Below are 22,353 nucleotides of genomic sequence, written 5' to 3' on the forward strand. Positions count from 1 at the left end.
CTGCGCGTCTGGAGCCTGTGCTCTGCGACAGGAGAGGCCACAACAGTGAGAGGCCCGCGTACCGCAAAAATAAATAAATAAATAAATAAATAAAAAGTAGAGTGTGATTGTACTGTGTTTCATTAAGCCATCCTAATTCTTGTCCCTGAATGCTAATAGCAGTAAATAACAGAGGCTAGCTTTACCTAAAAGCTGAAATACCCTTCCCTCTGCTTTGGAGGAGGGTGTCTGTTCCAGAGAGTTTGGTCTCCAGTTGGTTCCTGCCCCAGTCCTTCCTTCCTTACCGCACTGGGTGGTAAATGAGAACCCAGAATATTTTGCTGTTAGCGCCACCATGTCCTTCAAGGAGGCAGGGAGTCCTAAAAGACGTAGGTCCTTTGGGGAGGTACAGCTGCGGGGGCAGATCCAACAGGCAGATGAGTTAGTAACTTTAGCAATGGTATTCATGGTGTCTGCGAGTGGATGTTTGTAAGCTGGAGCTGTGCCAATGTGAATAACAAGGAAGACCATTAGGATGGGTGTGGTTAAAGGGGACATGATTTCATGAGAAGCAAAAGAGCAGAGAAACTTGGAGAGTTTACTGGAAAGGGAGGGTATTGATGCCTGGAAGGGAAGTTATTAGCCTCCTTTAAGGTGATTTTTACAGGAGTGATAAACTTTGCTTTCCCTGGGATTCCCTGATCTCAGACCTGTGGATCTGTAAGGTTTTTTGTTTTTTGTTTTTTTAATTTGGGGGGAATATTTTACGCTGTCCATAATGCATAACCCAGCCAAAAATAGGCCTTGGTTTTGGTTTTCAGGGAGAGTAAGAGTTGCCCCCAAGGCTGAGAGAAAATCCCTTCCCAATAAATGGGCTGGGGCATTTAGACATGACAAGAAACTTGTGTGACAAGCGTCTTTCCCCAGGTGCAGGTTAGAGGGGTGGTGAAATGTTCTAGATTTGGTCTTCCTTCTACCCCAACAATAGAGCAGGTTTCAGGGGCAAGGGGCCCAGCATGAGAAGTCAGGACAGAGTAAGTAGCCCTGTGTTCACTAGAAACTGGACAAGCTTACGTGCCACGTTAGTGGTCACCCACTGATGACTGTGTTCCTCCCATGTGATGATGACTGTCTTCTTGGGAGCCTTGGGAGGTCCCAGGTCCCGTCAATCAACCACTGCCATGACCGGCATGGGGGAATTTCCTCGCTCCCTTCAGAGCTGGGGGCAGTTCCCTCCTCCACTGGCACATCTTCTTAGAGTGGGCATGGTGTCTTGGGTGAAGGCTGGGACGTGTTTCTGGGGCATTCCTTGCTCTAGTGTTTGGGGCTCCCACAGCTAAAACAGGCTCCCTTTCCTGGCAGGGGGGGGCCTTCTGGGAGTACTTTTGGGGTGACCAGGAGGTCTTGTCATGACAGCTGCCAAAAGCCTGGCTTGCCCTCGTTCCTTTCTTAAGTCACGCTGTTCCTTCCTTTCTTGCTCAGTCTGGTCTCTATTGTTAAAGACACTAAAGGCTGTGTCAGAAGGTTGAGAGGGGTTTGGGGGCCCATGGCAAGCTTTGGAAGCTTCCAATGGATTTCAGGGGCTGATTGGCTAATGAAGTGGGTTGCAAATACAATGTGTTCCTCAAACGTGTATGGGTCCACAGTCATATACTTTCTAGGGGCATCTACCAATCGGGCCTGAAATAAGGCTGGATTTTCATCTTGGCCTTGGGTGATCTCTTTAACTTTATCATAGTTAACAGGTTTAATTATGCATCGCTTCATCCCTTCAATGAGGCAAAGGGTCATGTGGTCCCTTCTAGTGATACCAGCCTGGCCTGGTTTATAATCCCAATTGGGATCCATTAGAGACACTGCCATCATGCCCACAGGGTATTGTTGTGGTTGGACAGCGTGTAATCCATCAACATATGTTTCAGCCTGTGCCCAAATACGGGTCTTTTCCTCAGTGGTGTGGCAGTGGGAAAGGACAATATTTAGGTCCTTCCAGGTAAAATCAAAGGAGAGAATCAGTCCCTGGAATTCTTTGGTGAACTGGCTAGGGTCCTCCCAGAATCTGCCCGAACGAGTACAGCACTGGTTGAAGTCAGACAAAGAAAAGGGGGTGTACTACTTCTTGAAGGGGGCAAAGAAGCTCCAGCTGCACTTCTGATACAGAAGGGTAAAGAGACTTATAGGGAAGGAGAGGGGCTGAAGGTAGTTAAAGAGCACTGGGGCTTGGGTTTTCTGTCTGGGGCACCTGTTCCTCCAGGGATGCCACTGGAGAGGGCTTTCGTAGCCTGAATGGGTCCCAGCTGGCAAGGTTCCCTAACATAGGACTTGCATAGCTCCGGGTTCTCTCTTAGGGCCATAAAAGCCTGAACATAAGGAACTTCTGTCCATTTTCCCTGCCTTTTTCAAAAATGTCAAACTGTAGGATGGTATTACAGTTGAGGCTTCTATTCTCGGACCAGGCCTCATCGTCCTCAAGTTTATATTGGGGCCAGGCTGTTTCATAAAAGAAAACAAGCTTTTTGCATTTTAAAGAATCTAGAGAAAACTTATTCCAGTGACTCAGAATGCACTGGAGGGTCGAGTCCTTGGAGATGGAGGAGGTGTTTCCCATCGTTCCTTCAGGTAGAGGCTGCTCCTATAACAGAGAGGAGCACTAGGGTTCGGAGGGCCTGTAGGGACTCCCTAAGGCAGGAGGGGTTCCAGGTGTCCCCTTCCACTTAGTCCTGTCAACTCTAGCCAAAATGGGGGTTAGCTACTCCCCCATATGGCAGTCCTGCTGGCCCCAGCGTCCTGGGGCCTGTGTCCTATCCTGGCGTCCGTGGAACCCAGGAGGAGCGACCTTCCTGAAGGCTTCTCTATAGACTCTATGGCAGTATTAATCCCTGTGTTCCAAGGTATGTCCCCCTGGGATGGACATCCTCATGGTTCTAGGACCTATTTAGTCAGGGAAGCATCTTTCCTCTAAAAGGGTGGTAAGTTTCCCAAAACAGGCACTGGCCATTAAGGATCCCTCAAGCCTGGGGAGGCAAGCGCAGCAGACCCGCCCCTACAGGACAAGGCAGGAGTGGGGATGGGAGGGACCATGGAGGGGGCCTGCGGAATGCTGGGTGGAGAAGAATGGCGGCCTGAGGGGTCCTCCTACCACCATGGGTCCCCCTTCCCAGCACCCCTGGGTACACCCACAGACCACCCACAGAGTGAGGGAACTCCTGAAGGAACTCAGCTGCCATGGCCAGGGCGCAAACTCTAAGTAAGGCTGTATTTTATATTTCCACACAATTGAACCTGATGATGGTTAATTAAATGGTAGATAAGGCAAACCCAAAGGATGCAAAGGTCCTATGGTTGGGGTCCCTAGCTGCTTGTGAGAAGGGCCGGAAAGTTTTCCTGACACGCCTTGCACAATGAGAAGTGCAGGACCTAGTGACAAGGTTGGAAAATGCCTGACAGATTTCTTTCCCCCCATTTCCAGCAGAGTAAGGTGCGAAAGTAAGAGTGAGATAGGGACACAGAGACGAGACAAGGATAGTGAGGCATAGGTGGACCAGTAATAAGCCTCTAAGGGTAACTGCGAGGAGGGGGCAGGGTTATGCTTTTATTTTTATTCTTATTCTTTTAAAATATTTATTTAGGCTGCGCCAGGTCTTAGTTGTGGCATGCAGGCTCTTTAGTTGCGGCATGCAGACTTCTTAGTTGCAGGATGCATGCAGGATCTAGTTCCCTGACCAGGGATTGAACCCGAGCCCCCTGCCCTGGGAGCTCGGATTCTTACCCACTGGACCACCAGGGAAGTCCCAGGGTTATGCTTTTTTTTTTTTTTTTTTTTTGTGGTATGCGGGCCTCTCACTGTTGTGGCCTCTCCTGTTGCGGAGCACAGGCTCCGGACGCGCAGGCTCAGCGGCCATGGCTCACGGGCCCAGCCGCTCCGTGGCATGTGGGATCTTCCCAGACCAGGGCACGAACCACGTGTTCCCTGCATGGGCAGGCGGACTCTCAACCACTGCGCCACCAGGGAAGCCCCTTATTTAGTCTTGATCGGAAGTATCATGGCCTCGGTGCATTAGATAAAACTTCTTATCTGCAAGGCTAATTTTATTGTAATGAGAGCATAATGAGCAAAAGGTTACCTTCAGACAGCAGAAATTCCTGCCTTTTCCCACCTTTCTTTGCCTGCCTCCAGGACACTTGTCACCCCAAAATGTATGGTTCCCCGTCAGTCCGGAGGTTCCTGCTTTTCTTTGCCCAAGGACCCCTGTTGACTACAAGATGTTTGGTTTCCTATCATTTGGCCTGTGTCCCCCTTTCTCTGTTCCTATCTAGCTATCTGCCTGCTCCAACACTGGTACTGCTGGCACCTAGTGGGTAGAGGTCAGGTATATTGCTAAATATTTACAACGCACTGGACAGCCCCCATGACAAAGAATTATATGGCCCAAAATGTCAGTAGTGCCAAGGGTGAGAAACTCTGCCCTGTTGATGCTCTCCATCCTTTTGCAAGGAAGCTGGCAGCATGAGTAATTTAAATGGGCTTAGTGGGTAGACCCCAGGGACTGGGACCTCCTGGATGGACTAGCCCCAGAGCAATAGCAATGTGTACAGTCATCTCCTAACAGTAGTCCATTCGTAGCAATCAAGCATTCTGAAGAAGAGCAACCAGAGCGTCTTTCCTATTTAAATAGCAAGTTTTTGATTAATGAATGCCCCAGACCTCCAGTAGCTTTCCAAAGACATAACTGAAACACACAAAATCGCTTATATAAGTTGTAGAAACTCTGTTAGAAAGTAAGATGCTTTAAAACTTGATCCCAAGCAACATGCTTTATATTCAGTCACATCTGAGAGAGAGATGTACCCACGCCTGCCCTGACATTCTGTCAGTGGTATTTAGAATGTAACTTGACACTTTCCTAGCCCATCTTGCTTAAAATCTACTGAGTTTGGGGGGCTGTCAATAGAAATTTTTCTTTTAAACACTGAGTTTGCTTTTTCTCCTCCCAATTGTCCTCTAACTCTCTGTGTTTTTGTCCCAGCCCAGCCAATATGACAAGCAACACTAAGGGAATTCTGGAGCACAGTGGACGTTAGAAGGGGCTTTATGTTGAGAGAATGAAAACCTAGATTCCCATCTGTGTTCACTTAGTTTTTACTGAGCATCAGAGAGGCAGGTAACTCTGTCCTCAACTGTAGGGCATGGACATAAAAATGACAGCACAGTGTTAGGTGTACTTATGCCCCCCCTTCCAAGCTCCACCCACCTCCACCCTCTTGTATGCCCTAGTCTGATCTGACTGCATTGACTGGTCCTACTGCAAGCTGCCTTTCAGCTGGATTCACCCAGTGAAAAGCACCTGCAAAGTCAGGAGGGTGGGATGTTTCTCCCAGTCCCCTCTGTGCTTGCATTTTCTGTCTGTGGCTGTGTCCCTCCACACAGAGATCTCTTCCCGTGTGTACCTGCTTCATGGCTCCAGATGCACTATTTGCTCCCCTGGCCCTTCTGCCGTGTGCCTTCTGTCGTGGCTAGCCTTAGAATGCCCTGCCATCCCTTGCTCGTTTGCTGATAGCGCCCCATCTCTGTAAATGCAGGAGTCCTCACTTTGCACAGTAGTTTTGGGACTGTAAAAATGACTGTGCAAAACAACCTTAATAATCAGTGGGAAAAAAATATGATTATTCTGTGACCTTTCAAAACGTTTGTCAAAACACTAAAGCCCTCTTACTATTGGTAAGAGAAAAAATAGTAAAAATTAATATTAAATAAACTAATTTGAAGCATTAGAAACATTGAGGATAAAAAGTATTTCTTCGTAAAAATCTCACCAAGAACGCTTTGAACAGTGCTTGCCTGCTCCTCCTTGTTGTATATCTTGATAGAGAGTGAACATCTTTCCTTTGCCTTGGCAAATTGACATACTCTAAGTCTGGATCAGCTGCCACTATTTTATCCTTTTTACTTTGTGTCACAGAATACCTTTGAGAGTTCCTTTAGAACCAGCAGGTTTTTGCTGGCATCACTTCCTCTGGGACATCTTCATCACTTCCATCATTTTCTTCACTTATTCATTTATGTATTAAGTTCACCTTCCCTAAGTTCCTCCAGCTGCATATCCAGTCTCCAATGGCAGCAGTGTCAACACTCCCATAGTCAGCTCTTTCTTCTGTAACTCCGTCAATATGCTATTCAAATTTTACTTCCAGTATTATCACTTTTCATTTCCTTGCTGCATTTTCATCTTTATTAGCCAGTTCCCTCTTTCAGTTAACCATTTGGTTAAAAGTCACATGGATTTATCACTGGGAAACAAGGAGGCAACACAACCACACACTTTGCTGTCTGTGCATGAATTGAGTAACAGATGTCCAGTGACCAGTCACCAACAGGCTTTGAAAGAGGTGACATGATTGGTCATGATTATGCTGTGCATTTGTTATTTACATAGTGATTTGTGGACTGATGAGCTAGCCGTCCAATTATACTTTAGCAACTGCAGCTTTATACAATTGCTCACAGTTCATATACAAATGTAACTGAAATTTTAATCATCTTGTTGGGGGACTGGTGTTACTTAACTAAAATAATCGAAATTATTGATCATTGAAATTCATGCATATCAGAGCTGTGCAAAACAACAACTGCCTGTACCCCTTTCGTTATAGTCCTTTGAACTACCTGAGTTGGATTCTGCTTCCTGCTGGTACTGTAACTGACACAGGGTGCATCTAACTCCTCAGAGGAGCAGAAAAGAAAAAGCTTCACAGAATTCAGCCAAGGTCTGTCAAGATATGCCCTGTGGCTTTTGACTCAGGACCAGCAATAATAATTCTACCATCCAGGTGTAGGCAGGCAGGAAGGCACCTGGGGTGTAATAGCCTTCTAGGTCCAGGCTCCTCAAGAAAAGGGCTGGCCTATGAGACGACTGATCCAAAACTAAGGCTGAGATGGCCATGCCTAGAAACTAGGAACTTGTTGAAAGGAATGAAGGCTTGACCCAGCTACGCAATTGAAAGTAAGCTTCCCTTACCGAAAGACCCACGGCAGCAAGTTTTTTGGGAACCACATGAATGAATCACCATTCCTCCTTCAAGATCTCTTAATTCTCTTGCCTCCTAGCCTCTAGTTCCCTCCCACGTTCAGGCTTTGGATCTGCAATGGCTCTATGGCACAAACTGCTGGTCACCTACCACTTGCCCCTTCTTCCTTAATAAAGTTTAATTTTATTTGGGGTATAGAGGAAGCTACCTAAAGGGTTTTACTTCTCAGCCTTCCTTGCTGATAGACATTTGACAAAGTTCTGGCCTATGAGATAAAAGAAAAAGAAAAGGCTCTTTAAAGAAGATGACTGGACCTTTTTTGTCCATTCTGCTTTTGCTTTTACTTGATGTGGATATAATGTGGATAATAATGGCTGGAGCACCAGCAGCCATCATGGACCATAAAGTGACCTCAAAGATGGAAAGCCCCCACTAGAACGGTAGGGTGGGAAAATAAAAGGAACGTTGTGTCCCCTATGACCATAGAGATGCCATACCAGTGTTAGACTACCTGCCTCTAGACTTCTGTCTTGTTTAAGGCTCTTTTATTTTGGATTTTCATTATATGCAACAAAATCTAATCCTAACTGATAAACATTCATACTGAAATTAACTTACTATACCAAGTCCTTCAAAATGAACCTCTACTTCCTGTCAAAATCAATATAGAACAGTAACCAAACTGACTGTAGCCAATCCTGGTTACTGTGCAGGGTACCACTGTTCAATGCTTAGAATGGTAGGAAATTCAGACTGAGGCAGACCATGGAGGGAGATATTCTGGAACTGATGGATTTCTTTCAGAATCTTAACCTAAGATTAGGTAGCTTCACCTAAGTCAGTAGTTCTCAATCACTATAGCTTGGAATCACCTGGAAAGCTTTAACTACTCCCAGTGCCTGGTCCCACTCCCCACAGATTCTGATTGATTTAATCAGTCTACAGTGAAGCCTGGCTGTTGGGTTTGGGTTTTTCTTTAAGTACCTCAGGTGATTCTAATGTCTGGCTGGGGTTGAGAACCACTGACCTAGCCTTCAATTTGACCTGGTCCGTATTAGTTCAGCTCCAACTACATTGCCAGACTATCTTTCCAAGAGAATTGTCTTTTCAGTATGATATTAGGTCACAGTTGAGCTCATTGTGGCTTTTCCTACCCAGGTAAAAGCCATGACTTTTTATTACCTTTTATGTACGGCAGTCTTATTTCCAAAGCTCTTTTTAATACAGTACCGCTTTCTCATGGTCTTCAAAATTGTGTGCCAAGCAGCGGGCAAGAGGCTTTACGTATATTTAGTCTTCACAACAGTGGTGTGAGAGAGGCATTATGCCCTCTCTACAGATGGGGAAACAGCCCCAGAGATTCATCCTAAGCTGGGTCACCACCGTCCCCAAGGGATGGTTTTCTGCTCTCACCTCCGAGGGCACATCCTCTCATCACCCCAGAAAGTTGAGTTGGTTTCTGGAAGCAGAGTGGGTGACAGCTTAACAGATATGGATTCCAGGCCCTTCTCTGATGCCTTCTCCCATGGCCTTGGAGAGAATAATTCAGAGGGGATTGGAAGAGACTGCAGTAACCACAGTTAAGGCAGCCATGGTTGGTGAACGTGAGAGGCTAAGAAGTTTGCTTCCATCCATGTCTATGAGCTTGGCTCTGATGCTCTGTTCTCCCATTTCAAGCCATGCAATTGAAGAAACCACAGCTCAGAGATTGTGACTCTCCCACGGTCCCAGAACTAGAAAGTGGCAGAGCTGGAGTCCAAATCCAGGGTTTCTTCCTGACCCTATTTCACTACCAATGAGTAACTTCAACCTGGTGTAAGGTTTTCCTGGTTAAACTTGGTGATGAACTGGAGGAAACACTAGTTTCCCAATTTGTCTCTGACCTAGCTATTTGGCTTGTCTGTCCTATTCTGAAAGACATTTTCCTACGACTACTGCACAGTTGTTTTCCTAACAATGCGAAACAGGAGAGCTACTCTTAGGGGCAAAAACCAGCCCCATCCCTCTGTTTCTGAGCTCCTTAAAATGCCAAGTCCCTCAGCAAGCAGGTGCACACCTCAAGAACAGGATCCAGGTCTCATGGCCCAGCTCCTGGCAGAGTGCTTGGCACATGGAAAGCACTCAGTACTTACTAGTTGGCTGTTTGGAGAAGTGGTTTGCACAAAGCTCTTTCTACTAACAAAGTGAGACTCTTGGGCTCATTGTCTTGCAAGCTGCTTGACCTTGGCTGGTCACTTAACCTCCCTGGGCCTCGGTCTTTTCATCTGGAGATTGCATTGATCTCTGAGATGTTTCTCCCCTGGCTGTGTTCTCACACAGTATGAAATAGCAGTACATTCTAGTGGAGAAGTTGGTTAGTCTCTTCATAGGTTGTGTCATGATTTTTAGCCTGAAAGAGACACTCATAAACCATGCTTTTCATGAGTCACCCATGAAAGCAGGTAAAGTAGAATCTAACGTTAAGCTTCAGAAATAGCCCTGCAAAATCTGGGTGGAAAATGTGTTTTTACAGGATTCCCTACCAGCAATCTCAAATACACACCAATGCACATCACCATCAACTCCTTTTCACAAAACTTTCACAATCACATCATGAATTATCTGAAAACTTTCTTCACGATTCAGGAAGAACTGAATGTATATAGTAGATGGCACATGGGCCTTGGAACTCAACAGACGTGTGCTGGAAATCCAGCCCCATCCATGGATGTTCTTAGAAAAATTATCCTCTCTGTACTCCATTTTCCTCAACTGTACGATAGGCTTAATAATACCTCTCTCCTAGGTTATTATGAATATTAAATGAGGTAATTCCTGGGTTGTTGTCAGGACATAGTAAGGGGCTTGTGGGTCAGTGCCCAGCACACATCAGGAATGCACACATTGCTCATTTTCTTTGTTTTTATTAATATCTCCACTGTCTCTCACCGAAGCCAAAATCAAAAGAAGAACGTGCCTAGAGGTTTAAGGCATCCAGGACACATTAATGCTTTCAGTTTAAGCAAATATGTGTACGTGTGTGGGAGGGAAGTTCGACCAAAGTTTGAACCAGCCTTCTCTGCTGTATAGCTCGCTAGTGGTTACACAGGAAAGGCTATGGTTTAGGGAGGCTGGGAGAGATGTGGCGGGAAATGGGAACCAGGAAGGATATTATTTTTAAGGGTCAAGCAGGAGCCTTGGGCCTAGTAGCAGCAGAAGAGGAGAGGTGATCTGAGACTTCCTCAGCAAGTAAAATCACCAGGAGTCCTGATGACTTGGATCTCAAGCATGACAGACACTGAGGCACCTGTGGTGCCTCACAGGTCTGGGGCTTGAGTGACTGGTAAGGTGGGGACCTCCCATGGAGATGGTGATCTCAGGAAGAGAAGCAGACTTGAGTGGGAGATGCCAAGTTCTCTTTTGAAACATGTTAACTTAGGTGCCTAAGGACTCCTAGGTGGCGGTGTCCACCAGGCATCAGCATTTGTACCTGTTTGGGATTTAAGAGAGAGAGAGAGCAGGGCCCACGATCGCTGCAGAAAGTAAAGTGTCAGGGGGCGGGGGCTTGTTTGGGCAGAGGAAACAACCACCAAACAGCTTTCTTTTCTGGAGAGAATTCTACAAAAGACATTCCCAAGGATAGTTGGGCAGAATCCTGGACTCAAGAGGCTTAAGAGATCATCTAAGCTAAACCTCATTTTGCAGGTGAAGAAATTGGGGACCAACATGCCCCACAGGCCTTCTCCAGGATCCCATAGCAAGGGCTACCATTACCAGCCCCAGGTCTCTCAGGGCACCCCCTTCTCCACACTGGGGGTCTCCATCTGTACTTCCTCCCCTTGACTCTCCCTTCCCTTGGCTGGAATGAGCTAGGCTGAGGAAGGTGGTAGGAACAGCCAAATGCAAAAGGATTAGGAATAGGAGTGGCAGCGGTGATGGGACAGGGTGGAGAGAGCAAGGCTCAGTTGGAGCCTGAGCACATGGCTCCAGCACACTGGTTAAGGGCCAAAAAGCAGACAGAGAAAGACCCTTCCAGAAACCGCCCTCTCACATGATTAAATAGGAATCTCTTAATCAGATGGATGGATTTTTCTTTCATTCGTTCATGTATCCTAGAGTGAAGCAGGGCTCAGCATCAATATTACTCCAATCTTGTTCAGATAAGTAGGCTGGTGTCACTGAAAAGAGTGATGTCACTTAATACTTGAACTTCTCCTAAGGTACAGGTCAAAAGCGCTCTGTCATCAGAATCTATTTTGCATGGTCTGTGAGCATTAGGCTCTTCTCCAAGGCTGTTGAAGGCAAAGAACTGGAAACAACTGAACTTGCAAAAGGAGTTTTTACCCAGTCTTTTGCCTCCTTACAGCAGTATTTCAAATTATCCCTTTGTTGTGCATCCTCAGAGTTTTTTACACACCAGGGCAACACACGGTAAAGAGGGAAATGTATGATTGTGAAAGAGGGCTCTACCATCAGCTCTAGTAAAGAGGAATGGAGAAGTTGAAGATGTAGAAACCAGTTCCCTTGAAGGTCTAGAAACCAATACCTTATCATTGTTTATATATGCCTTGGAAAATTCAAATTTTGTAGACAGGGCCAGGAATAGTGAGGTGAGTGAGACACTCCCTGGGGTACAAAATTTAAGGAAGTAACTAAAAGTTCAGTAATTATGATAAAAAATATTTGAACACAATGTTTTAAAAAATAAAAATTAATGCAGGGCTTCCCTGGTGGCGCAGTGGTTGAGAGTCCACCTGCCGATGCAGGGGACACGGGTTCGTGCCCTGGTCTGGGAAGATCCCGCATGCCGCGGAGCGGCTGGGCCCGTGAGCCATGGCCACTAAGCCTGCGCGTCCGGAGCCTGTGCTCCGCAACGGGAGAGGCCACAACAGTGAGAGGCCCGCGTACCGCAAAAAAAAAAAAAAAAAAAAAAAAAAAAAAATTAATGCAAAAAATCTGTGATAAAAAAACACATCAAAGCTTAAAGACAGGATCCCAGGACAGGTGTACCCCAGCTTGAAGTCCACAAGTCTCTGTCTCAAGTGTAAGAGCATTCCCGGCTGATTAAAGATGGGTAACGATTCTCTTGCTCATACTTCCACCTGCTGCTGGAAGCAGGCAATGCCACGGTGGCACCTCTCCACCAGGACCCGTGCTCACATACAGAGGCCTGCTGCCCTCTTGCGGGCATCCACCCAATGCAGGGAACTTCACAAAATCCGTGGCCACCTACATCCTGCTAGATAGCTGAGTGGGGTAAAAAGAGCCCAGGATTCAGAGCTGCCAGACGGAGATTTGCATCGCATTTTTGCTTCTCACTTACTAGGCCGTCTTGAAAAAAATCACGTTACTGTTCTGAGCCTCAGTTTCTGCACCTATAATGGATCTCATCCATCATTACCTCTTCCTATAACTGTGGAATTACACGAGATGCTTTCTGTGACAATGCCAAGCAGGCTGTCTGGCACAAAGTGCACACACAGTTCATTGTAAGCTACCTACCCCAGCCCAGCCCACTCCCCCTGATCAAATCAAACTATCATCAATTTATTACTGAAGGCAAGACACACTAGAAGACAACCAGGGAGAAAAGATATGGCAAAGTCCACACAGTGGATGATACCATGGCTGATGTGATAGGGAAGACCTCCCCTAAGGGTGTCAGTAGAGCTGGGCCTACATGGTTGGATGGGCCAGGTCACACCAGGAGCTGGCCAATAGCCTCTGGGGGTCACTAGGCCACTTCTCTGATGTTTTATCTCAGGGAAGGTCCAGTAACATGAGACAAGTATCACGGTGGTGGAAAGGCCAAGGCCTTTGTAATCCCGGCTCTGCTGCTTACTAGCTGTGTGACCAACGGAAGTCACTTAACTTCCCTGAGCCTCAACTTCCTTTTCTACAAAACTGGGATCATAACACGCCTGTCCTGGGTGGAGTGCCTGCGAGTCTGTGGGCTCAATAAGTAGTAGCTGGTATTGCTAGGGTGGAACTTTCTGTGAGGAGCGGGAAGGAGGGGGACACACCAGTCAGGCAATGTTGGCCACTGTCATATTTGGCTCCTGAACCAGCCCCCTTGTTGGGCAAGAAGGCGGATGCAGATATCCCCCATGGGCAGCCTGTGCTCTCACCCCGACAGGACTCAGCATGTCAGTGCACCCCAGAAATGAATCCCCAACAGGAGGGTGTCAGGTGGGGGTGTCACTCCTCCTCTGGAGTTGTGGAGGGGATGCTGGATTCCAACACGAGGAAGTGGAGTCTGCAGTAAGAAGACTGGAAATCTGAATAAGGGCTGTAACTTAGATAACAATATTGTAACAGTGTTTATTCCCCGACCTTGATAACAGTGCTCTGCTTCCGTGAGAAAATGTCCTTGCTTTCAGGAAACACACTGAAATATTTAGGGGTGAAGGGGCATCACGTCTGCATTTCACTGTCAAACGTTCAGGAAAAAATAGAAGGATAAGCAAATATGGGAAAACATTAGTATTTGTGGAATCTGGATGAAGGGTATACAGGAATTCTTGCAACTTTTCTGTAAGTGGGAAATCCAATGAAATATAAAGTTATTTAATTTTAAAAAGGCAGCAGCAGTCAGGGGTTCCCTCGTCCCCCCCTCTTCTTTTCCTCCTCCCCCTCCTCTGCGCCCAGCTTGCCATCCTTCACCACCTCCCTACTCGCCTCCTTCTAAGCGACCTCTCCCTGGGCTCCCGGCCGGGCTCCTGGACTCCCCACCCCCTCGGACCCGGCACAGACCGCAGCCACTCTCTGCCAAGCTGCACCCACTTTATTTGCAAGAGGAGGCCCCCAGCGCGCGGGGGCGGGGATGCGGGGCGGGAAGGTCCCACGGCCCCTCTTCCGGGGCTCAGGATCCCACCCTCCCATGGCCCCGCCCCCGGACTCTGCCCCCGCCCCCGCCCCTCTCGGCCCGCTAGACGATGGCGAACTGACAGACGTAGGGCAAGTTGTCCCGGCAGCGCTTGTCGAACCACTTGCCGTTGGCCGCACCGGCCAGGGCAGCGCAATTCTCGACCTTGCCGCCGTCGGGCTGTGCGGTGATCTCTGTCTCCCAGTTCTTGTAGGTGATATGGCCGCCAGTCATGTCCACCCAGGCGCCTTCGGCCGCCATGTCGTTGAAGCCCAGCCAGACCTCGGCCTCGCTGCCCACACTCTGGCTCAGGTACTCGTACAGGGCGTCATTCTCGGAGCCCGTATGCGGGGTGCCCAGGGTGCCCCCTCGCGAGATGCAGTCCTCGCTCGCCTCATGGAAGGTCTTCGCCTGGACGAAGGCCAGAAAGCACTTCATGTGCACCTTGGTACCCTTCAGGCAGACTGGGAGGGAGGGGGGGAAATGGACGTCACCCAAAGTCTCCGGTTCCGGAGCCAAGAGCCAACCGCCAGGGGCAGTCACACCATCCTCCACCCCATCCCTGTACATCCTGTCCTCCCTGGACAGGCTCCAGACCCAGGCCAGAGGGCCGTGCTGTGGTGGGCACTGATGCACATCTCAGATCCCCATTCAAGAGGTGGTGGAGACCCTGCTGCTGAGAGTGAGGTCAGCCCCCTCAGCTGCACACGGCCCCTCCCTCAAGGTCACACCCCTCTCCTGGGTGCCCCATCCAGTGCCCAGGGGAAGAGGTAGGGTCATCTCTCCCCCAAGCAGGATAATTCTGAAGGGACCTCTTAGCTTGGAGGCTCCACAGGGTGGCAGAGGCTGGCCTTGGGCCTGTGCTGCTACTCAGCTCCACCTCTGCCCAATCTGCTTCCAACCTCTCCCTTCACAGTTGGGACCCCAGGCTCTCCCTAATAAATGAACTCCATCTCAGAGTGGGCTTCCCGGGGAGCCCAGGCGGAGCCATCTACTCTGATCTTCCTCCAGCCCCACCCTCCCTAAGATCAAGAAGCTGCAGGGCCAGGGGACATCCCTACCCAGAACCTAGACCACACTGCAGGTACCCAGGACCCCAAAGCCCTGCCCCAGGGGCCCAAGCAAGCTCCCAGAGTCTGCCAGGGGCCTCTTCTGGGGCGGTGACTGGGAGGACGGAGCTGAGACGGGCAAGCCCCTGGGACAGAAGAGATGGCCCAGGCGGTGGGCCAGGGGCTAGCTCTCTCAGGCATGGAACTTGAGTCCAAGATTCTAAATTTGAATCTGGTCTCAAAGGTTGTGATGAAGGTATATATTTGGTCAGCTTAGGAGCATAGAATGTTTTTACTTAGCAGTTTGGGGTTTTTTTTGTTTTTAATATTTATTCATTTATTTGGCTGCGCCGGGTCTTAGTTGTGGCACACGGAATCTTCGTGTGGCATGCGGGATCTAGTTCCCTGACCAGGGATCGAACCCAGGCCCCCTGCATTGGAAGCGTGGAGTCTTAACCACCGGACCACCAGGGAAGTCCTAGCAGTTTGTTCTTCAGCTGGGTTTGTAACTTAAATGTTTAGGCAGTTGGGGTACATGCCTCCATTTGTCCTCTTGCTGCTGACCCCAAAAGTGTTAGGGGCGGGTCTGCACTCCACCCCACCCCCATCCCCTCACTCACTCACTCTCTCACTCAGTTGCTTTCACTTAACACACATCTCCATGTCCCCATGAGCACCTGACACTCCTGGAACTCTGAACTCCGGGCCTGCAGCATCACAGAGGTGTCTTTACTCACAGATGCCATCCCAAGGCAGCCAGCCCTACCGTGTGCTATCCTGCAACTCATCCTAGCCGGGTTTCATTGCCCTTCCCAGCCTGGCGCCACACTGCCTTTCCTTCCTGCTGGGGACACTGACACGCCACCAAGACCCCCTTGGGGTGAAGGGTTGACTACCCCAGCTGCTGGGAGTGCTGCTGGGAGACACCTCTTAAACTCTCAGCCCCTTTGGGGATTGCATCAGCGGAAGACAGCCCCCTCCCCCATGGTGTGCCCCCTTCCCAGAGCAGCCTGCACCCAGTGACTGGCCCATGAGCCCTCTTGCCCCAACTCAGGACAGCTCTGAAGGGCCCTCCCGTCGTCAGGGCTCCCTCTGCAGTTGGCTGAGGCTTTCGTTGAGACGCGCAGGGCGCTCTTCCCACTGCTGCGTGCTTCTGTCTCTTCCCTTCCCCAGGTGCTGATCCTGGGTGTGCTCCCTAATAAACCTCCTGCAGGCTGAACTCTACCTCGGGGCCGCTTCTTGGGAACCCCACCTGCAGCACTCCCTCCAACATAGTCCTCAGTAAGTATCAGTTCTCAGTGCCTTACCATCGTTACTGGCATTTTGTCACTCTGGCCTATTCATGATCCCATTGATTCTTTTTTTTTTTTTTTTTTTGCAGTACGCGGGCCTCTCACTGTTGTGGCCTCTCCCGTTATGGAGCACAGGCTCCGGACGTGCAGGCTCAGCAGCCGTGGCTCATGGGCCTAGCCGCTCCGCGGCATGTGGGATCTTCCCGGACTAGGGCACTCTTGTCCCCTGCATCGGCAGGCGGACTCCCAACCACTGCGCCACCAGGGAAGCCCAATCCCATTGATTCTTGCTGGCCTTCCATAGCTTTGCTCCTACCGTGCCCTCTGCTTGGAATCCTTCTTTATCTTTCTACACTTGCGGGTTCCAGTGAATACATTGATTTCATGAATATACTGAGGCTCCCAGAGCAGGACCCCGGCTGGGTCACCTCTGCCTCCTTGTGCCTGGCAGAGGCTCGCTGGGGGGAGGACCTCATGTGTGTTTGCTGATTGGGGGAGGGAAGGGGCAGATGGTGGGAGGGGAGGGCTGCTCCCCTAACCCCTGATTCTCTCAACTCTTCAGTTAGGTCAGGAGAGCTCAGGAGTGCTTTGTGTGGGGTTATTGACAAGGTGATTTGCAGGTAGTCGTAGTAAAGGAGAGGGTGATGAGAGGGAGAAGGTCCCCAAGGAGGCCAGGAGCCCGTGAACCTCCTGGGAATCAGCAGACATGGAGGCGGTGTTTAGTTCTCCATATGCCATGGACTTTGCATGGGGAGGTCCCCACCACATCACCCACCTCAGGAGGCAAGTGGCATCTGAGTTGCATGGTCTTGGCACAAGCACAAAGCTTAGACATGAGACCTTAGAGCTTGCCCTGCAAGTCCACCCCCAGCCCTTCGACTTTACAGATGAGGAAACTGAGGCCCTGAACAACACTGTGCTCATTTTAAACATTCCCCCATGTGTTAAGTATTATTGTTAGTCTGTATTCTGTGTTCTCCAGGGCAAGGTCACGAAGAAGTAGGTGAGTTTGAGATGTGTGGAAAATAGAGACAATATGAAAGGAACTTGGTGGAGAGAAAGAGAACAGGTTGCCCAGGCAGGCTGGCCAGGCAGTGCTAGGGCAGGGGGCTACGAGCTGTGTCCCCGGGCTCTGCAGCCATGTATTTTGTCCATCCTGGTTTAGCTGGTTTGTGCAGGGCCAGGAAGACCAAAGCCCACCTTTCCTCACACCCAGCACGCACCAGGCAGGCTGCTTCCATTCCCATCCTGAACTGCACTAACTAGCCAGGTGGGCGTGGCAAAACCAGAACCTCTCTATGCCTCAGTTCCCCTCTTTAAAATAGGGGTGATAAATCCTGCCTCAGCATAATGATGATGATGAAGAGTGGCAGCCTCAGCAAAGCTGCTGACACAGGGAATGAGGCTCACGCCCTGTAGGGCTGTGGGGGCTGGCTGAGCACAGGGTCTCCTGGGGTTCATTAGGGTTGCCTCTGCTCCATGAGCGCTGCAGGGCTTGCACTTCCAGTGGGCTGTAATGGATTCCTGTGGGAGAGCTTGTTGTCCTTTTGGGACATTGCTGCTTTCACACGTCAGGGGATCTTCCTGAGAGAAGCAGGCTGAGGAGGGGGCTCCTTGAATCCAGTGCCCTGGACTACAGGGGCCAGCCAGGGCCCTGGTGCTGGCTCGAGGCTACAGGTGGGTTGCTGGCTGCTGGCCTGAGCCCCTCTGTCTCATGTACCCCTGCCCGGAGAGGCCGCCACGTGCACTCACCCGTCTGCACGGCCTGCTGCTCTTTCAGCAGGGCCACCTCCTGGGCCAGGCTGTCCAGCTGGGTCTTGAGCTCCTCAAGCATCTTCGGGCTCACGGCATCTAGGAGGAAGTCAGAAGGAAGTGGGGACAATCACAAACACGTGAGAAAGGCAGTAGGGATTGGGGCAGGGCAGGGACTGGGAGGGGTGGACCACTGTCAGCCACAAGGGGACGAGGGAAACGACTCCCCTCGACCTTGATGTCTTGGCATACTCTCTCCCTGTCCCTGCCGGTGGTAGTCTAAGTGATCGCTCGTGATTTTCCTTCTTCCGGGGGACCATCCTTCTCTTGCTCTTGCTAAAGTGAGACCTGTACTGCATTGTTTAGGAGAGTTGCTGGGATCAGATTGGGTCGGGATTGGCAGGAGCGGGGTGGAGGGTGCAGACAGCTCCTTCGGTGACACCCAACCACCCTCCCAGCTCTAGAGGAGAACAGAGCACAGGAAGCAGGGCCAGCGGCCCTTGAGACCTCCCAGATTCACTTCCCCAGGCTGGAGGAACAAGACACGGACCAAGCAGGGCATGCACTCGGCCTGGGGCTGTGTGCAGCAGCACAGGTGAACGTGTGTACAGGCTCTGAGGTTGCATGCGTGTGGGTGACCTGGGCAAGTTCCACAGCCTCCCTGAATCTACTGTCCTCATCTGCAAAATGGGATGATAATAGCCCCACCTCCAAGGATTCTGAAGAAGAATAAAGACTAAGAGAAAGAAAGCATGTGACCAGCGCTGGGCTCACTGTCAGCCCTGTGACGTGGGTACTGTGTCTCTTCTATACCACCACCAATTCACAGACGGGAAACTGAGGCCAGACCGAAGCAACTTGCCTGAACTGGCAGAGCCAGCAGCCCGAACCCGAGTCCGCACGGCTCCAAGCTTGTTCTCCCCACGTCCGTGATGGCAGCAGGTTTCCTAATGTGAGCGTTCCTGAGCACAAAGGCCCATTCGGAGCCAGTTATGCATGAGAGGCAGATGTGAAATGTCTTTCTCTGCGTGTGTAAGTTGAGAGCTAAGTGGGTGGACCCCAGTCTTTCTGAAATCCCAGGAGCTTCAGGAAAGGCTGAGCTCAGCTTGAGTAGAGGGTGGGGAAGCGCTTCCATGGTCCATTTGGCTGTGCCTGCATAAAGTGCACGGTATGAGGGGTGAAGTCAGACCTTTGTCCACCCCAGATTCCTTTGCAGGGGAATCTCAGGAAACGTGAGCAAGAAACATACTGGCATATATAGAAATTCATGATGTAACTTACCAAATATGAGGAAATTAACACCCAGATGAGCAAGGCGAAAAAGGGAGTGTTTGGGGCTGGCAAACTAGCCTGACTGGGTTATGTGTGCCTCACAGTGGGCCTCTGCCTCAGTGGTTCACAGCAGCTCTGTACTCAGTCCCGTGATTCACCAGCACAGGGCACCGCGTAAAGTTGTGCAAGTTGGGGACTGCACAAGGGCACTCAGCTGAGGGGACAGGCGGGGCCCATGTCCAGCCCCTAAGCCTTGCCCTGGCTGTGCTGTTTGACCACACCAGAGAAAGGGATGCTCTTCTATAATTTGTCAGCTCAGAGCGGGGAGCCTTTTGTGATTTGCACCAAGGTGCCCGAGTGTACGAGGGGCCCTCCAGGGACTGGCCAAGGAGCAAGGTGCTAACAGAACTCCACTGAGGAAGGCGTGGGAGTTGGGTGTTTCTACAGCTCTGGGCTAGGAGTCGGAGCCCTTGTGCTACCCCTCACTACCTCTGAGCCTCAGATTCCTGATGCATGTTATTGAAATGGATGCCCTCAGGTCCCTGTTCTAAGAGCCTGTGACCCCCTGTGAGGCCATCCTCCCCGCCTTAGCTCCTCTGCCAGGTGTGGCCACGTGGCCCCTGGAGCTCCAGCCACCCAAGCCCTCCCTGCCTCGCGTCTGGCTGACCCCCACACAGCTGGCTCAGACCACACCCCACACCAGGGGCAGATGAGCTCCCAGAAGCAGCCTGGGCTCTCCCCCTTCTCATCCCACCCTGGGGGCCAGCATGGGGCCACAGCACATTCTGTCCTCTCCTCCCCGCGTCCATCCTGCCAGCTTGTTCTCCACCACTCAGTGGGCACTGAGGGGTCTCCTTGGGCATGACTGTCCCTCCTCCGGACACCCTCCCCAACTTTTGTGCACTGACCCCTATGACTAGGTTGTTCCTTTGATTCCCAGTCCTGGCTGCTCCCAGAAATCACTGGAGACTGGTGGGAAAGGCAGATGCTGGGGCCCATTCCAGGCCCAGATCCAGCATTTCTGGGGGTGGGTCCCAGGTACCTGCATTTTAATGTATTTCCCAGATGATGCTGATGACGCCTGAGGGAGAACCACCGTGGTTCTCAAATTGATTCACATCTTAAGAGCAGGGATGCTGATTGTCTGCTAGAGTGTTCAACACGTATACTGGACCCTACCTGGAGAAAGAGCTCTGTAAGCATGTGTGGTGCAGGAGGGCAGCAGTGGGTTTCAGCAAGAGGCAGGGCTGGACAGGACACTCCACTCTTGCTCTGTCAGCTGTTCTGCGGGCCTCCAGAGTCCTGGACCTCCATGGTCCACCTCCATAGGGACCACATGGAGCTAGGGTTCAAGTGTGACAGCTGCAGAGGACCAGGGCATTGTCTGGTTTGACCTTCTTGTCCGTATGATCAAATACATGATTTACATGATTAAATAAATACATACTAAATCTTTGGTAAACTTGAGAAATTAGCAACTATTTTCCACATTCAAAAATTCTGTTATTTGCCTTTGGAACTGTGTATCCTTTATAAAGAACATCCTGGGTGGCAGTTTCAGCTAACGTTCGTGGACACACCATGCATGCTGTGAGTCTTCTTTTTTTTAATGAACGTTTTGTAAAAGGTAATATAGCCATATAACTTTAAAAAACCCAAACAGTTCAGAACGTAAAAGTCTCCTTCCCAATCAAGTCTGCCCTTAGCTCCCTAGTTTTTCTTCCCAGAGGTAATCACTGTTACTAACTCTTGTGGATCCTTCCAGAAAATTCTATGCATATACAAGTAAATATATATTTTTATATAAGTCCCTTTTTCAAAACCAATGTCAGCATAGTATCCATTCAAAGTATTGAACTTTTTGTTGTTTACTTTATGAACTGAACCTTGGGGATTATTTCCTATCAGCACCCAGATCCGCCCATTCTGTGTTGCAGGCCTGTGGGTCTCCATGGTCCTAATGTGCCCTTATGTACATTGTCCGTGACCAGTGGGCAGCTGTCCATTTACAGAAGAGGCTCAGAGAGGGGCCTGAGGGCGGCCCATGCCCCTCTGCCTTGCCTTTTCTGTGCTCTTGGCCCCAGCCACCTGTTTCTCTGCTTAATCAGCACTCTCATCCCCTGGAACTCTCTCTCCTCGCCTTGGAGCCCTGTGGGGGGTGACAGCCCCAGTTCATTGCCATGACATTTCACTAATGTTGTCTCAAAACAGCCCGCGGTGACCTCACTGCAGGCAGGGCTCCAAGGGCAGGCCTTGCTGAGGCCAAGGCAACCCAAGGACACCCCAAACCCAGAGGCAACAGAGGGAGAGCAAAGCTGCCTCCACTATCCGAGTTTGGGTTTGAACATTTTTATTTCCTCGAGGCTGTGATACACTATAGAACTAAGAATTAACTTGTTCCTTCCCCGCCCCCGCCGTGCATCAAGTATATCCTATGTTCCAGACACTTCACATGTTTTCTATCATCAAATCCTTACAACCAGCGTTGTGAGCAAATGGCACAATCCCTATTTTACAGTTGAGAAACCTGAGGTTTGGAGATGACAAGGCAAAGCCTGCCCACACTCCTGATGAGAGTCAGACATCTCCAGACTTCTGAGCCAAAGGTTTGATTTCTGTAAAATATTGGGGTGGTGGGGGAGTGGATGTCAGTTTAGGTGATCTGGAAGCTTCTTTCTGATTCTAAGAGCCAGTGCCTTACAGTTTTGACAACTGCCCCTGCTGCTGGAGGACTCTCCCAGGTCCCAGGGGGTACTTCATTGAAGTTCCCTGGACTCACGGAGAAGGAAAGTGAAGCAGGGGAAGGAGAGTGAGGACCAGCAAAGGAGAGGGCGACCAGCTCCCTGGAGGATGGAGAGGGGCTCCACCCCCCTCCTTACCTTTCTTAACATTTGCAGCCTTCTTGACCTTGGAGGTAGGTGTCTCGGCAGTGACCTGGGTCAGGAGGGAGAAGAGGCAGAGGAGCAAGTAGGGCCCCCAAAGCTCCATGCTGCTGCACCGGCTGGGGCTGCTGCTGCCGCCTGCAGTGGACCTGGGTCAGAGAGCACTAGTGGCTGTGGCCTGGGCTGCACGTCTTAAGGCAACTGCCACGACGACCTCTGTCCAGGAAACCCTCCCAGAGTTGGCTGCGGGAGTGCAA

General features: G+C 50.2%; 1 protein-coding gene across 1 annotated transcript; it reads right to left on the minus strand.

The window, feature by feature from the left end:
• Positions 1-13,267: 13,267 nt before the first annotated feature.
• Positions 13,268-22,353, minus strand: CLEC3B (C-type lectin domain family 3 member B). Its single transcript, XM_082639646.1, has 3 exons — positions 22,094-22,353; positions 17,943-18,041; positions 13,268-14,313 (listed from the first exon to the last, which is right to left on the minus strand). The coding sequence occupies exons 1-3, from the start codon at positions 22,200-22,202 to the stop codon at positions 13,913-13,915; spliced, it is 609 nt and encodes a 202-aa protein (XP_082495772.1). The 5' UTR covers positions 22,203-22,353; the 3' UTR covers positions 13,268-13,912.

This window comes from Mesoplodon mirus, assembly GCF_964341445.2.
Source record: "Mesoplodon mirus genome assembly, chromosome: 12".
NCBI lineage: Eukaryota > Metazoa > Chordata > Mammalia > Artiodactyla > Ziphiidae > Mesoplodon > Mesoplodon mirus.

Excerpts from the sequence above, each read along its gene's own strand:
- CLEC3B (XM_082639646.1), bottom strand. The coding sequence starts at position 22,202 with ATGGAGCTTTGGGGGCCCTACTTGCTCCTCTGCCTCTTCTCCCTCCTG. Across the intron at positions 18,042-22,093 it reads GGCTGCAAATGTTAAGAAAG|ATGCCGTGAGCCCGAAGATG; the intron begins GTAAGGAGGGGG and ends ACTTCCTCCTAG. Across the intron at positions 14,314-17,942 it reads GCAGCAGGCCGTGCAGACGG|TCTGCCTGAAGGGTACCAAG; the intron begins GTGAGTGCACGT and ends CCTCCCTCCCAG.